The sequence below is a fragment of the Pinus tabuliformis genome, chromosome 7 (assembly GCF_031772625.1).
Source record: "Pinus tabuliformis cultivar Carrire ecotype Pingquan chromosome 7, CPIR1, whole genome shotgun sequence".
NCBI lineage: Eukaryota > Viridiplantae > Streptophyta > Pinopsida > Pinales > Pinaceae > Pinus > Pinus tabuliformis.
The window spans coordinates 517,270,066-517,284,496 of record NC_142293.1 but is presented as its reverse complement, the minus strand read 5'-3'; the positions used below and the strand labels follow the sequence as shown (position 1 = coordinate 517,284,496).

The 14,431-nt window shown below is 41.0% G+C and overlaps 1 protein-coding gene across 2 annotated transcripts in view; it reads left to right on the top strand.

The window, feature by feature from the left end:
• LOC149248337 (lipid phosphate phosphatase epsilon 2, chloroplastic-like) overlaps positions 1 to 14,431 on the top strand; it is a 176,757-nt gene that overhangs the window by 72,658 nt on the left and 89,668 nt on the right. For both annotated transcript variants that reach the window (XM_089458405.1, XM_089458404.1), the window contains exon 2: positions 2,975 to 3,206. In XM_089458405.1, the coding sequence (XP_089314531.1) occupies positions 2,975 to 3,206 (232 nt within the window). The remainder of the gene's footprint in view (positions 1 to 2,974; positions 3,207 to 14,431) is intronic.

Sequence of the window (14,431 nt, the reverse complement as noted above, 5' to 3'; positions counted from 1 at the left end):
AAGTAAAATTTTGAAAAATAAATTGTTGGGACATCAAATTAAAATCTTTAGGTTTGAGAAAATATTTAATTGTGGGAAAGATTCTTATAGTCAAAGTAATTTAAATTTTTTGAATACCTCTAAATTTGACTACAGGAGAAAATAAATTTTCTGGATTTGAGTTATTTAGAAAATTATAGACTTCTAGAATTATTTGAAAAAACGTTTAGCATTTAAATTTCACTGTTTTTATGGTAATTAATTGTTGAAATTTAAGTGTTTGTGTCCTCATTATTTATGCACTTCAGCTAAGGTTCATGATCATTGGCATTGGGTTTTAAATTTTAATTGAAATCGCTCATTATCTAAGAAGGAAACTAACTCGAAGTTTGCATCTATTTACTTGAATTATTGGATATTTATCGAATGTTTTAAGTTTGGAATTTTTTTCAAGTAATTTCGATCAACATTTTATTAAGTACTCTGTTGTGGAGCTGTGATAAATTGTATATTTTTTGTTTCCTAAATTGAGTATTTTGAACATCTACATAATTGGAATTATCTTGGAAAATTTTTGAGGAAAGGGTGATCTTGAAGGATCTGAAAATAACTGTGAAGAAATTTTTGTTCTCTTTGAGCTATAATTGCATTGGAAAGAATCTAGAAAAATTGAAGTGATAGGCTTGTGATTTTTGGCATTATACTGTGATATTTTAAGCACATCACTGAGCTGAATGTTTTAAGTAGTTTATCTTTCAGTTACTGTCTTGTGAAGTGAATATTTGTTTTGGCAATTAAGGCTTTGGCATATAACTTAGAAATAAATCGTGATATAAGCACTTTTGATCCTTGATCTAGCTTCATCTTGCTCCATCTTCTAATCATCTCGTGCACTTGCATATTAAGTTAGTCTTGCATAACTAAAATTTACTTTGAAGAATAAGCTTGGTTGATAGAAAGATAGGTACCCATCCATCTTTGCTTGAGAAGCCTCTTTGCTTGAGAAGCCCGTTTCTCTTAGTACTTAAAACAGTGACCTTGCAGTCATCAGAGCCACAATTCTCTACAGCGTCGGCGGCACTGGGTATGTTAGATTTTCAGGAGAGGTATCATTAATCACACCTGAGTGTGTTTCACCTTATCTTCTTTCTGCCACTTACTACAAAATCAGGCTCAATATAGAAAATATCGAAGGGTTAAAACTTAGATAAACATTGAACTAAAATTAACCAAGATTCCTGCATCTCACATTAGTTTTAGGATCTGCATTTCATATAAGATAGTTATTCATCCAAGCAACAATTGCTCATCAATTACTTGGTCCTAAATTTCCTAGCAAGATAGTTGACTCCATAAGGCACTGGTATCAATCATCTAAATCTAATCGAATCCTATAAGTCTTGCTAAATCTAAAACAAGTACTTGGTCGCTTGTGTCTCCCGAACTGGTTGTTTCCCAACTAGTTCTCCTTCATTCCATTTCCGTAGGGTCTACCCCCCTTAGTCTGCTGTTGGGAGACGGCTTAAACAACGAGATTGGGGATCGGGGTGAAAACCCCCGATCTGGGCCGTTATCGCGGTGCCTAGACATTTTGTGTGACAACAGGGGGATAACAATATCTCCTTTCTACCACTCTACTAGACCTAATTGAGAAAGAAACATATGATATATTATATACCACTGCTTGGTTCACAATTTTCATCCAAAGATGATTGCAACTAAAATGTTGTAATTGAATTGAATTGGCATAATTTCCAAGTATGCTTTATGGGTAAAATACATTAATGGGGATTAAAAAATACACATTAAATCTCTTTCTTCTTTCAAGCACGAAGTATTGGGGTGGCTTATGCTCCATCAAGATTTGGCTGTCAAGACCAGTCTTCAAAAAGTTGGTGTTACAAATGCTGTATGCAAGTTTTGTTGTTGAGATGAAACGGTTGAGCATGTCTTTTGGAGATGTCCTTTTGGGGATGGTTTCACATTGAATTTGACTAATTTTTCACTGCCCTACTTTCTTGGAAATGCCCTTCCCTTGGGGACACTTGGACGATAAGTGAGAGCTACAAATTTTTATTGTACAAAGTTTGTCTTTGTGCTATTGGTTTCCTGGGGAAATCTAGGTGTAAGGCTACTTTTCATGAGAAATCATCCCCTCTTAGCTTAGGGTAATTCAGGCCTTTTAAGCAGGTATTGTCTTTGCTTGTAAAAGCCAAATTTAGTTTTATTCTGTACAGATGTTCAGTCCCTACTTATATGGGGCACCAGCTTAAACGTTAGTGTTTCTGGCTTTTTTAGGAAGGGAATTTCCTCGTAATTTTGATCTTAGATTGATGTGATTTTTGTTCCATGGTACACCAAAGTAGACTTGGCTTTTCTTGTCAGACACCAGTAATTGGAGTTTGGATCAATTTATGCTGAATCACTCATTGATCAGTTAGTGCTGAATCACTCATTGATGCTATTTGTAATTATCCCAGTTGCTACTTGCATAGAAAATTTCTTCTTTTTATGGAGTGCATTCCTAGGAGTTTGGAATCTCCTTGGGTCTGTGGAGTTTTGATTCTGATTCTGACAGGAATAGCTGTAAATCAAGCTTATTCTTACTACAACTTGGGTCAATTTATGTCATTTTGATGATTCACCCAGTGCAGTTTATGTATGCATATAGATAAGTGATATGTATTTCTGAAATATTTGTTACTGATAAAGTTGTGTCTGGGTGGTGTAAATGGATTTTATAACACATGCGTGATAGTCTAAACAATGAGCAATGCTCAGAGAAAAGAAAATGTCACATAAATAATTTTATATTAGGTTGGATTGCTTCAGTGTTTTTCCATATCGTTTCCCTTAGTTCAAGTTTCTGTTGTGATGAACGGTCATTGACTTGAGGCTTGAAAAGGTATTTTAGGTTTTCTGCAAATTTGGGCTTGCAATGATTTATTAGTTATACCTTTTTGATGATGCTGATTATTTATGCAACTGACTGCAGAGCAAGTGGGCAGTTTCAGTGACTTTTGCAGCTATAGTGGTTTGGAAACATGATGGAGAAGTCATGTGGGCTGTATCAGGCAGCGTTCTTAATACAGGGAGTTCAAGAATTTTGAAATATCTCTTTAATCAACAACGTCCTCTTTCAGCTTTGAGTCTGAAGACTGATCCAGGGATGCCATCTTCACATGCACAGTCTCTTGGGTATCTTGCCGTGTATGCTGCTTTATCATGTAGGTGTTCCAGCAATGTCAATCTTTGCATTTATGGTTCAATTGGTTTTAGCTTCACATCCTTGTCACAGATAAGAATTACATATACTATCCATCTATATAGGACAAAGTAGGTTTTTCTTTTTCTCACTTGAAATAATGGTTTTACTAGATTGGAAAGTTACAAACTTTCAGCTGAAAAATCCCAAGGATGTTAGTTTTTGGATATGGTAGCAGCGGACAGGTGTTCTAGTCTCAGATTGTGTCTAAGAAGCTAAAGAACACGAGATTTCCAAAACCCAAAAAAGGTTTCACGATAAAAGACTTGGAGACGCCTTAATTAAATTAATTAGCTAATAATTAAAAAATTCTTAAGTCTAACTAAGGAAAATTGGTTAATTAAAGGGAATTAATTAAGGAAGTTCGATTTTGCTCTAGAGGCTTCTATTGATGAAATCAAATTGATCTTAGCCATCGGTTGAGATGTAATCATGGCTGTTGAGACTCCAATGAGAGATTATAAGAGTAGGTCGAAGGGTTTGGAGAAGACACAGTGTATGAGTTGAGCAGTGTGAAAATGCCAAAAACCGGAACCCTATTGCAACAACTGGAAATTATTCTCCTAATTGTTAATTTAATTTAACAATTTATTTGCTCTTTGCTACGACAAATACTGAATAAATCACACTGCAATCTACACAAATAAAATTGCGGAAGAATAAATGCTAGAAGAAATGCCAGCACACACACATAAAAATAACAGTTATTTTTGGACAAAAGTCCCCGAAAAACCCAACTTGGGAAACCGGTGCGACAACTGAGGGTTTTATTATTATGCAACAGTGAAATAATCTGAGTAGAACTGGATGCCAAAACTGGAAATTCTACAAAGAAATACTGGGAAAAATATGGAGAGGAATTTTCCTCACTCAATAGGCAATCTCCGGCACAACTTGCCTTCAGAATTTCGACTCCCTGAGCCTATGTGTAGCTGGCTAGACATGTAGCCTCAGACTAGACTTTGATGAAGTTGTTCATCCTTCTGCTAACCAGAAAGACGCTTCTCCGACACTCCTTCCCAACCTTTGGAACTTAAAACGTCAATCTCTCCTAGCAAATCGACTTTGCCTCAAGAGGCTACTGTGTTGCCCCAGTGTCAGCCTCTTTGTGGCTCTGTTGCCTCTCTGCAAATGCCCTCACCAAATCTGGAAACCTTCCTCTGGCTTTACTGTCTCTGCCCCTCTCACTGCTTCGATCTCACTAGCTTTCTCTCTGGCAACTGACTGCTGCTACTTTGGAAATCGATCTGCTCATGAAATCGAACTTCTCAAGTGTCTTCTCCATCACCACATCGACCTCCTCTTATAATCCTCTGTTGGAGCACCAACGACCAAGATTAAAACATAATCGATGGCTAAGATCATCTTGGAGTCAATCCATGTGAGTTTCTAGATCATTAACGCCTTGACTTAATTAATACCAAGTAATTAACCATATTCCCTAAGTTTAGATTTATGAAATATTTAAAAACTGGTTAATAATCTAATTAAGTCATTTCTAGGCGGAATTTCCAGAAACAATTTCTGGGTTTTGGAGATCTCATATATTCTAGTCTCTCCACAAAAGTTCAAGGCTAGAACACATCCGATGCTACAAAAACTAACACTCCCTCTTAGCGAGGAATGTGTTCTAGTGCTACTGGACACCCTGAAGCAGCACCCTGTCTCTGGGTCATCTCCTATCACACTGTTGATGTCTGGCCATTTGCCCACCAACCACTGTGCAGCTCTGATATCCGTTGCATCTGTGTGGCTGCTGACCTTGTTGAACTGCTACCAACATTGCATTTGCATTGCAACTCCCTTTCATCTGTTGGTGCTGCAACTGCAACATCTGCAACTGAAAAGAATCCAAAATACTGAATCAACTGTGATTAGTATAATGCAACTGTCACTCGAGTCTCCAACTGCTACTAGCCTCTGCACTTTCCACTGAAGACTCTGCGCTGCTGCTGACTCTTCACTGTGCCAACTGCACAACTGCCAACTTTGCACTGCGCTCCCCAGCGTCTGACTACTACTAGTCTCTGCAACTGTCACTCTGGCATCTGATTGTATCAACTGTCATTGATCCATTCTGCTACTGAATACTGTGGTCCCCCGTAGCCAGGTACTGATCCATGAGGTGGACTCCTCAAGGATGTTGCCCATCTGTAGCACTCAGGGGCTACAACACCAAATCTCCCCACCTCACTCCTTGAGGTATATCAGCAAACATGGCGAAGTCTTCCTCCAGCCTGGAGGACAACCTATCGATCTCTGCTGAAGCGGCCTGTTGGTCCTGCTTCTCCTCCTTGCCCTTCTTCTTGAGAGGACACTGGGTACTGTAGTGACCAAGTTCACCACATCTGAAGCACTTGACCTTTGACGGTCCTTCTTTGTTAAGTTTAGGCAACAATGGTATGTTCTATGCTTTAGAGCAATTTTACTTCAATTTCTTTATGAGCCCAATATCAATTTCAGTTTAGCAATCACATAAACATGTAAGTAAAATGCTGATAGAACATAAACATAAGCAGTGAAAGTCAAGCCAAGACAAGAGGACACAAGATGTGGCACCAACCAGGGACAAACCCCAATGTGGGGAACCCTTGATCAAATCTTCTTTTAGTCTTCAATAGTTCAGCAGAGTGAGATATAGTACAATTTACAAATTCTGATAATTTATAACAGCAACAAAAGAGCTCTAACAAGAAAAGTCAACGTTGGTCAACAAGGCAGATTTGACCCTCAGCAAATTGGTCAACTTCAGTCAACTTCGGCCTCCAAATAACAAGATAAAACAACCCTCAAAACAGTGAAATTCAGCTCAGTCAAAGTCTGGTCAAATAGCCCACTTGCGGTCAGCGCTAGCTGCAGTCAACGCTGGGTCAAACTGTCCAGAAATTCGGTCTCCTGAAATTTCGCTCTCTTGAAATTTCGAACGTGTGGAGAGAGAGAGGCCCAGAAATCCGTACCCAATCAATGAGGAGAGAGAGAAGTGTGAAGATGAGTGTGGAAAAATGAGGCTAAGTCACCTTCTATTTATATGCAACGTTGCGGATGAATAGACGTGACTGTTGGGCTTCTGAGCCTACATAAGTTTGCTGGCCGACCTTGATAATTTGACTATAATCAAAATAAATTCATAACTTCATTTGTACATGTCAGAATTAGATGATCTTTAGATCGATCCTACACCTCTCGGAGAGAGGAATCCAAGAAAAATATCAGCTGTCATAAATAAGATGACCCATGTGGATTTTGGCCTTAGTTGCCAATTTTAACACTTCCTCTCAATTAGGGAGAACTCCATTTGCTAATCCATTTGCCAATCTGTACTATCTCTGCCATCAATGCACTGCTCTGCTCTGCTGAACTATGAAGAAGAAGAAGTGATCGAGAATGTATCATACCATTCTCTACTGACCTGAAGTCAGTCCTAATCAAAGGAGAGTGTGTCATACCACTCTTACTGACCCGAAGTCAGTTCCAATCAAAAGAGAGTGTCTCATGCCACTCTTATTGACCCGAAGTTAGTTCCAATTGATCCCAGATCAATATCGGTCATCCTAGCATAGGGAGTACGGTAGTACATGATGCATCCATCGGTAGTACTATGGTCCCTATCCTCATTTCCCTACTCATTGGCCAGATGAGAGGTACTTCCCATGAGTCCCAGACTACATGGGTAGGATGTCTCAGCAGGAGAAGGATGAACCACTCTTCTTGCCTTCATGTCGCCAAGGGGTATCGCAAGGGAAGGCTGAACCACTCACCCTGTACATAGCAAACCACTAGGAGAAGGCTGAACCTCTCACCCTATGGTTGCTCATCGCTCCAAGAAGTACCCCAAGCCCCCTGGAGCTCCCAGAGCTCAATGTCCATCTCATACAAGGGTCTCTCCATGACTCGAAGTCGTTCTTGGAAGGCCAAGAACTTGACCTTTCCCAAGGGCTTTGTCAGAATATCAGCGACATGCTCATCAGTCCCAATGTGATGGAGCCTTATTGCTCCTTGTTGTACCATATCCTGGATAAAGTGGTACCTGATATCTATATGCTTGGAGAGATCATGAAACACGGGATTCTCTGATAATTGGATCCCACTCTGGTTGTCACAGAGGATCACGGTGGTATCTAGCGCATGTCCAAACAGCTCATTGAAGAGCTTCCTCAACTAGACAACTTCACAGGAGGCCATACTAACAATTATATATTCGACCTTGGCTGGTGCTCAAGGAAACCGATTTCTGCTTCTTGCTCATCCAGGGTATCGATGCAGAACCCAAAAAAAAACAACATCCAGAAGTGCTCTTGCGATCCACCACACTGCCAGTCCAATCAACATCAGAATAACCATGCAGCCTCACATCTCTGATAGTGTATCTAAGTCCATGAGTGATTGTGCCCCGAAGATATCTCAGAAGGTTCTTAGCACCAATTTAATGTATATGATGAGGCTCAACCATATATTGGCTCAATGTATTACCTGCAAAACATATGTTCGGACGGGAGTTCACCAAGAACATCAATGCTCCTATGAGTTGATAATACTCAGAAACATTTCCCAATTCAAGGCCAGCAACACTACCACATACTTCTTAAAGTTAAGTTCCATCGGAGTAGTCACAGGCTTGCAGTCCACCATCTCAAATCTTTCCAATATCTTCACAACATATTTTCCTTGAGAGAGGAAAATTTCACTTGGCTTTTGCCAGATCTCCAACCCTAGGAAATAGTGGATCGGTCCTAGGTTCTTCATCTCAAATTCAGAAGCCAACTCCCTCTTACATTTGTGAATGAGAGGGTCTGCACCTGTCAGAAAGAGGTCGTCCACATAAAGTACCAAAATGAGAGGTTTATTAGTTTCAACCTTAAAGTAAAGGTTCGGGTCGGCTTCACTTCTAGTGAATCCCAGCTTCATCAGATAGCTATTGATCCTCTCATACCAAGCCCGAGGTGCTTGCGTCGATCCATAGAGAGCTTTCTTCAACCTGCATACTTGAGATTCCCGATCATGAACCTCAAACCCCTTGGGTTGTTCCACATAGACTTCCTCTTTGATTGAACCATGCAAGAAAGCGGTCTTGACATCCATCTGGTGTAGGTTCCATCCTTGCGAGGTAGCAAGGGCTATGATCGTGTGGATGGTGGTTTATTGGGCAACAGGTGCAAATATCTCATCGTAATCTACTCCTTCCTTTTGAGAGAAGTCTCGAGCAACAAAGCGAGCCTTGAACTTTTCTGCACTTCCATCAGCTCCATGCTTGATTTTGTAGAGCCACTTAGAGGTGACAACTGATTTGTCCTGGGGCCTAGGGACCACATCCCAGACATCATTCTTCATAATTGACACATATTCTTCATTCGTAGCATCCTTAAATACTTGATGCTTCACGGCTTCTTCGAATGATGAAGAGTCATTTTGAATGATAGTGCTCATGGCGGTCAAATATCCTTGATACCTGTTCGGCTTCTTGCTTTCACGGAAAGCCCCCCTTGGTGCAATGTGTCTCTCGACATCTTCGAGAGTCTCCCTAAGCCATGAGGGTCTCCTTTTGGAGGAGGAGGGTTCATGAGGAGGAGGATCAATAGGATCCATAGGTTCATCAACATCAGGCATCGTTTCGTCTTCTTTTGCACCCTGATTTCCGGTGTCAGCTTCTTTGTCCTTCCTTAGGATAGGAAGGTTGTTGATCTTCCTGAGGGCCATATCTTCGTCGAAGGTGACATCATGACTTATCTCAACTTCCTTTTGACCAGCCACATAAATTCTATATCCCTTAGAATTTTCACTATAGCCCACAAAGATTCCTTTCTTCCCAGATGCACCCAATTTGCTTCTTTTCTCTTTCGGCACATGAAAATATACAGGACTTCCAAAAATTCTAAAATGAGAGACATCGGGTTTCTTACTAGTGAACATTTCTTCGGGAGTCTTGGAGTCCAATGCTTGATGAGGGCATCGGTTTTGAACATACACGACAATATTTGCAGCTTCAACCCATAGGAACTTCGGAAGGCCTTGATCATGAAGCATGGCACAAACTGCTTCTACAATAGAGCGATTCTTCCTTTCAGCCACACCATTATGCTTAGGAGTGTATGGCATTGTAGTCTCCCTCTTAATGCCAGCTTCTTTGCAATAACCTTGGAATTCATTGGATTCGTACTCGATCTCATTATCAGTCCTCAATATCTTGATTTTCTTCTTGCATTGGTTTTCGATCAAGGCTTTGAAGCGTCGGAATTAGGTGAACACTTGATCCTTCTTCTTCAAGAAGTAGATCCAGGTCTTGCAAGAATAATCATCCGTAAAGGTGAGATAATATAAGTATCCTCCCAAAGAGTTTATGGGCATCATACCAGATATGTCGGAGTGGATCAATTGCAATATATCTGTGGTCTTGCTATTATTTGAGGGGAATGGTCCTCTTGTAAGTTTTCCTTCGGCACATCCCAGACATACACCTTCATGCTCTACTTTGAACTCGGGCATACCTGTCACCATCTGTCTCACATCGGGTAGGGCCTTATAATGAATATGGGAAAACCTCCGGTGCCATAGTTCAGATTGTAGAGATGTGTCGCAAGACATGGCTACCAATGGACTTCCTCCAACTTGATACAAAGTATCAACCCTGAACCCAAGAGTAAAGCATCTTTAAAATTTCTTTTCCAAACATGTACCTTTCCATCGATGAATGCCACCTTGAATCCTTTGCCCTCCATGGCTGAAATGGACACCAGGTTCTTCTTGAGATCAGGTATGTATAGTACTTCTTGCAAATGAATAGTGTTACCTTGATTCAATTGAAGAGTAACATTCCCTACTCCCTTCACGGGATAGGTGGCATCATCTCCAAGGATGATCTCCAAGTTTGTCTCCTTTTCTATCAGATTAGAGAGGGTTTCTTTGTATTCGGTGAAGTGCCTTGAGGCAGCACTATCAATCAACCAATTTCCCAAAGTGTCCGAACGAGAGGCAGTGGAGAGGGCCGATATAAGATAGTACTCTTTTTTCTTATTGTTAACAACATTTGATTCTTCATACCTGGAGTTCCTTGATTCCTTGGAGGGTCGACCATTTCCTTGATGTCCCACATTCCTTTTTCCTTTGCTATTGGACCTGCCATTCCTTTGATTGTTGTTGTTGAAGTTGCCCCTGGAGTTGTTATGATAGTCATCATCTCGAGGTGTATCCCTTTTATTAGGACACTCCCTTGCATAGTGGCCAAACTTATTGCAAACAAAGCATCTTCCCTTCCTTCCATTTTTGAATCCTGGTCTTCCTTGACTTTGCTTCTTTGAACCTGCATTGTTCTTCCTCTTGGCATGAGCAGAGAATGCAATGGGGTTGCTTCTATTAGAAGGCATTTCTTGCTCCACCATTCTTGTTTCTTCTTGAATGCATATCGACATCAATTCTTCAAACCCTGGAATTTGATCATTGTTGAGTATAGTGGTTCTAAATACATACCACTCAGGTGGGAGTCCTCCAAGGGTGGTGAGAGTAAGTTCCTTGTCAGGAATGACTTCTCCAATTGAGAGTAGACCATTCTTGATCTTGGTAATCCTCAGGAAATAGGATTGAATATCCTTGTCCTTGCCCTTCTTAATATCCTTCAACTTATTCTTGAGAAATAGAATTTGATTAGCATTACTAACCTTGAACATGCCAACCAACCTGTCGTAGATCTCCTTGGAGGTCTTCAATTCAGAGATGTAGGCCACCAGATGCTTGTCAATGAAATGCCTGGTAATCTTCTTTGCTTTGACTTCAGCCCTATTGTACTCAGTCTTCGCAGCAGCTGATGCATTTGAAGGAGGTTCAGGTCTTTTATCCTGCACATAGTCCCTCACTTCTTTTTCTTCCAAGGTCAAATCAAGAGACATCTTCCATCCATGATTGTCAGATTTATCATGGAGCTTGTCTTCAGCTGGGAAGTAGGATGAGGAACCCATTGAACCTTTTGTCCTTGTCTAACTGTCTTTGGTGATTGCTTTTTCACTCTTGCTTGGGCTTCGTCTTCACCTCAACTTTGATACCATGTTAATTTTAGGCAACAATGGTATGTTCTATGCTTTAGAGCAATTTTACTTCAATTTCTTTATGAGTCCAATATCAATTTCAGTTTAGCAATCACATAAACATGTAAGTAAAATGCTGATAGAACATAAACATAAGCAGTGGAAGATAAGAGGACACAAGATGTGGCACCAACCAGGGACAAACCCCATGTGGGGAAACCCTTGATCAAATCTTCTTTTAGTCTTCAATAGTTTAGCAAAGAGAGATAGTACAATTTACAAATTCTGATAATTTATAACAGCAACCAAAGAGCCCTAATTAGAAAAGTCAACATTGGTCAACAGGGTAGATTTGACCCTCAGCAAATCGGTCAACTTCAGTCAACTTCGGCCTCCAAACAGCAAGATAAAACAACCCTCAAAACAGTCAAATTTAGCCCAGTCAAAGTCTGGTCAAACAACCCACCTGTGGTTAGCCCTAGCTACAGTCAACGCTGGGTCAAACTATCTAGAAATTCAGTCTCCTGAAATTTCGGACGTGTGGAGAGAGAGGCCAAAAAATCCGTACCCAATCAATGAGGAGAGAGAGAGAAGTGTGAAGTGAGTGTGAAAAAATGAGGCTAAGTCACCTTCTATTTATATGCAACGTTGAGGATGAATAGACGTGACTGTTGGGCTTCTAAGCCTAGATAAGTTTGCAGGCCGACCTTGACAATTTGACGATAATCAAAATAAATTCATAACTTCATTTGTACATGTTAGAATCAAATGATCTTTAGATCAATCCTACACCTTTCGGAGAGAGGAATACAAGAAAAATATCAACCGTCATAAATAAGATGACCCATGTGGAGTTTGGCCCTAGTTACCAATTTTAACATTCTTCTTCTTCCTCTGCTCCCCTCGTCCCTGATTGGGACCCTTAGATGTGAGGGCTAGATTCTCCTCCTCCTTCACTTGCTTCTATTCGCTGCTGCTGCCACTGATGGAACTCTTTAGAAGAGCTTGCCTCAATTCCTCCTGCTGCAAGTCGACCCACATGTTGTCCCACCTTGGCATGGTAGCTCTGCCCAAGCTACTTTGGACGAATACCTGCCACTCCTCTGAGACACTGTTGAGTGCCAACCGCACTAGCTCCATGGGTTGAGGCACTGCCCCAACATCTGCAAGTTGGTCTCAGACCTCCTGAATCCTGATGAGGAAGGGATTTATGCCTTGCCCCTTCTGCATCCTGATGCACCTCAGCTTCTCCTCTAAGTACTCTTCTGCTTCTCGGAAGTACCCTGATATAACGTAGAGAGGGTCTTCCACATCTCTTTGGCTGTATCTTTGCCAGCTATGTGTGAGACAATATAATCCCGGACTCCATCTAGGATGAACCTCTTTGCTTGTGCCATCTCCTTCTTGTACTCTTTTAGCTGATGTGCATCCGTGGGAACTGCTACCACTGCATCAATATATGTTTTCAGGCCAAACTCATCTAGAAGGAAGGACATCCTTACCTTCCAGATGACATAGTTGGAAGCTCCATCCAACTTGTCCTGATCACATAGCCCAGCAGTGGCCATCTCAATAAAATGTCAAAAATCTCTTCTTTCCTTCTGCGCAGTTGCTGCTATGCTATTTGCACTCCCTTCTAGAGTGAGAAGATCTGCTCACAAAGACTGCAAGGAAAAATCAAACTTCTTGAGACTAGGAGTTCCCCGAGGAAAAGTTTCCCTCTGTGTGTGCTCTTCTTCCTTCCACTCGACGCTAGCTTTTCTCTAGTAAACTGCTGCAAAAACCACTGCGTCCAGCTAGAGATCTGCTCCATGAAAAATCTGGGCTGCTCCCTCTGCCTTTGGAATCACTCGATCTGGTAGGATCGAATTTTTCTGCCCCTCACTCAGAAAAATCGAACCTCCTCAAGTAACTCGGCCTCCTAGCAGAATGACTGCGTTGCCCTTGGGAATTTCGGCCTGCTGCCCACAATGAGCAGCGAAATTCCTTCTCTCTTCGCCTCTGAGCTCTCCGGCTGATCAACTGCGCTCTGATACCATGTGAAAATTCCGAAAACTAGAATCCTATTGTAACAATTGGAAATTATTCTTCTAATTGTTAATTTAATTTAACAATTTATTAGCTGTTTGCTATGACAAATACTGAATAAATCACACTGCAATCTACACAAATAACGTTGCAGAAGAATAAACGTTGGAAGAAATACTAGCACGCACACATAAAAGTAACACAGTTATTTTTGGACAAAAGTCCCGGAAAAACCCATCTTGGGAAAAGCGGTGCAACAATTGAAGGTTTTATTATTATGCAGAAGTGAAATAATCTGAGCACAACTGGATGCCGAAACTGGCAATCCTACAGAGAAATACTGGCAAAAATCTAGAGAGGAATTTTCCTCACCCCACAGGCAATCTCCCGGGACAACTTGCCTTTTGAATTTTGACCCTCTGAGCCTCTGCGTTACTTTGCGTAGCTGGCTGGACGTGTAGCCTCAGACTAGACTCTGATGAAGTTGTTCTGCCTTCTGCTAACCAGAAAGAGGCTTCTCCGGCACTCTGGGACTCCTTTACAGCCTCTGGAAATGAAAACGTCAATGCCTCCCAGCGAATCGACTTTACCTCTAGAGGCTACTGCGCTACCCCAACGTCAGCCTCTCTGTGGCTCTCTTACCTCTCTGCAAATGCACTCACCAGATTTGGAAACCTTCCTTCGACTTCACTGTCTTTGCCCCTCTCTCACTTCTTCGATCTCACTAGCTCTCTCTCTGGCAACTGACTACTGCTACTTTGGAAATCGATCTACTCATGAAATTGAACCTCTTAAGTGTTTTCTCCATCACTACCTCGACCTCCTCTTATAATCCTTTGTTGGAGCACCAACAACCAAGATTAAAACATAATCAATGGCTAGGATCATCTTGGAGTCGACTTGTGTGAGTTTCCAAATCATTCACGCCTTGACTTAATTAATACTCATTAATTAACCCTATTCCCTAAGTTTAGAGTTAGGAAATATTTAAAAACTGGTTAATAATCTAATCAAGTCATTTCCAGGCGGAATTTTCGGAAACGATTTCTGGGTTTCAGAGATCTCATTTATTCTAGTCTCCACAAAATTTCAAGGCTAGAACACAGCCGATGCTACAAAAACTAACAAGCAGTTTGACTACCCAACT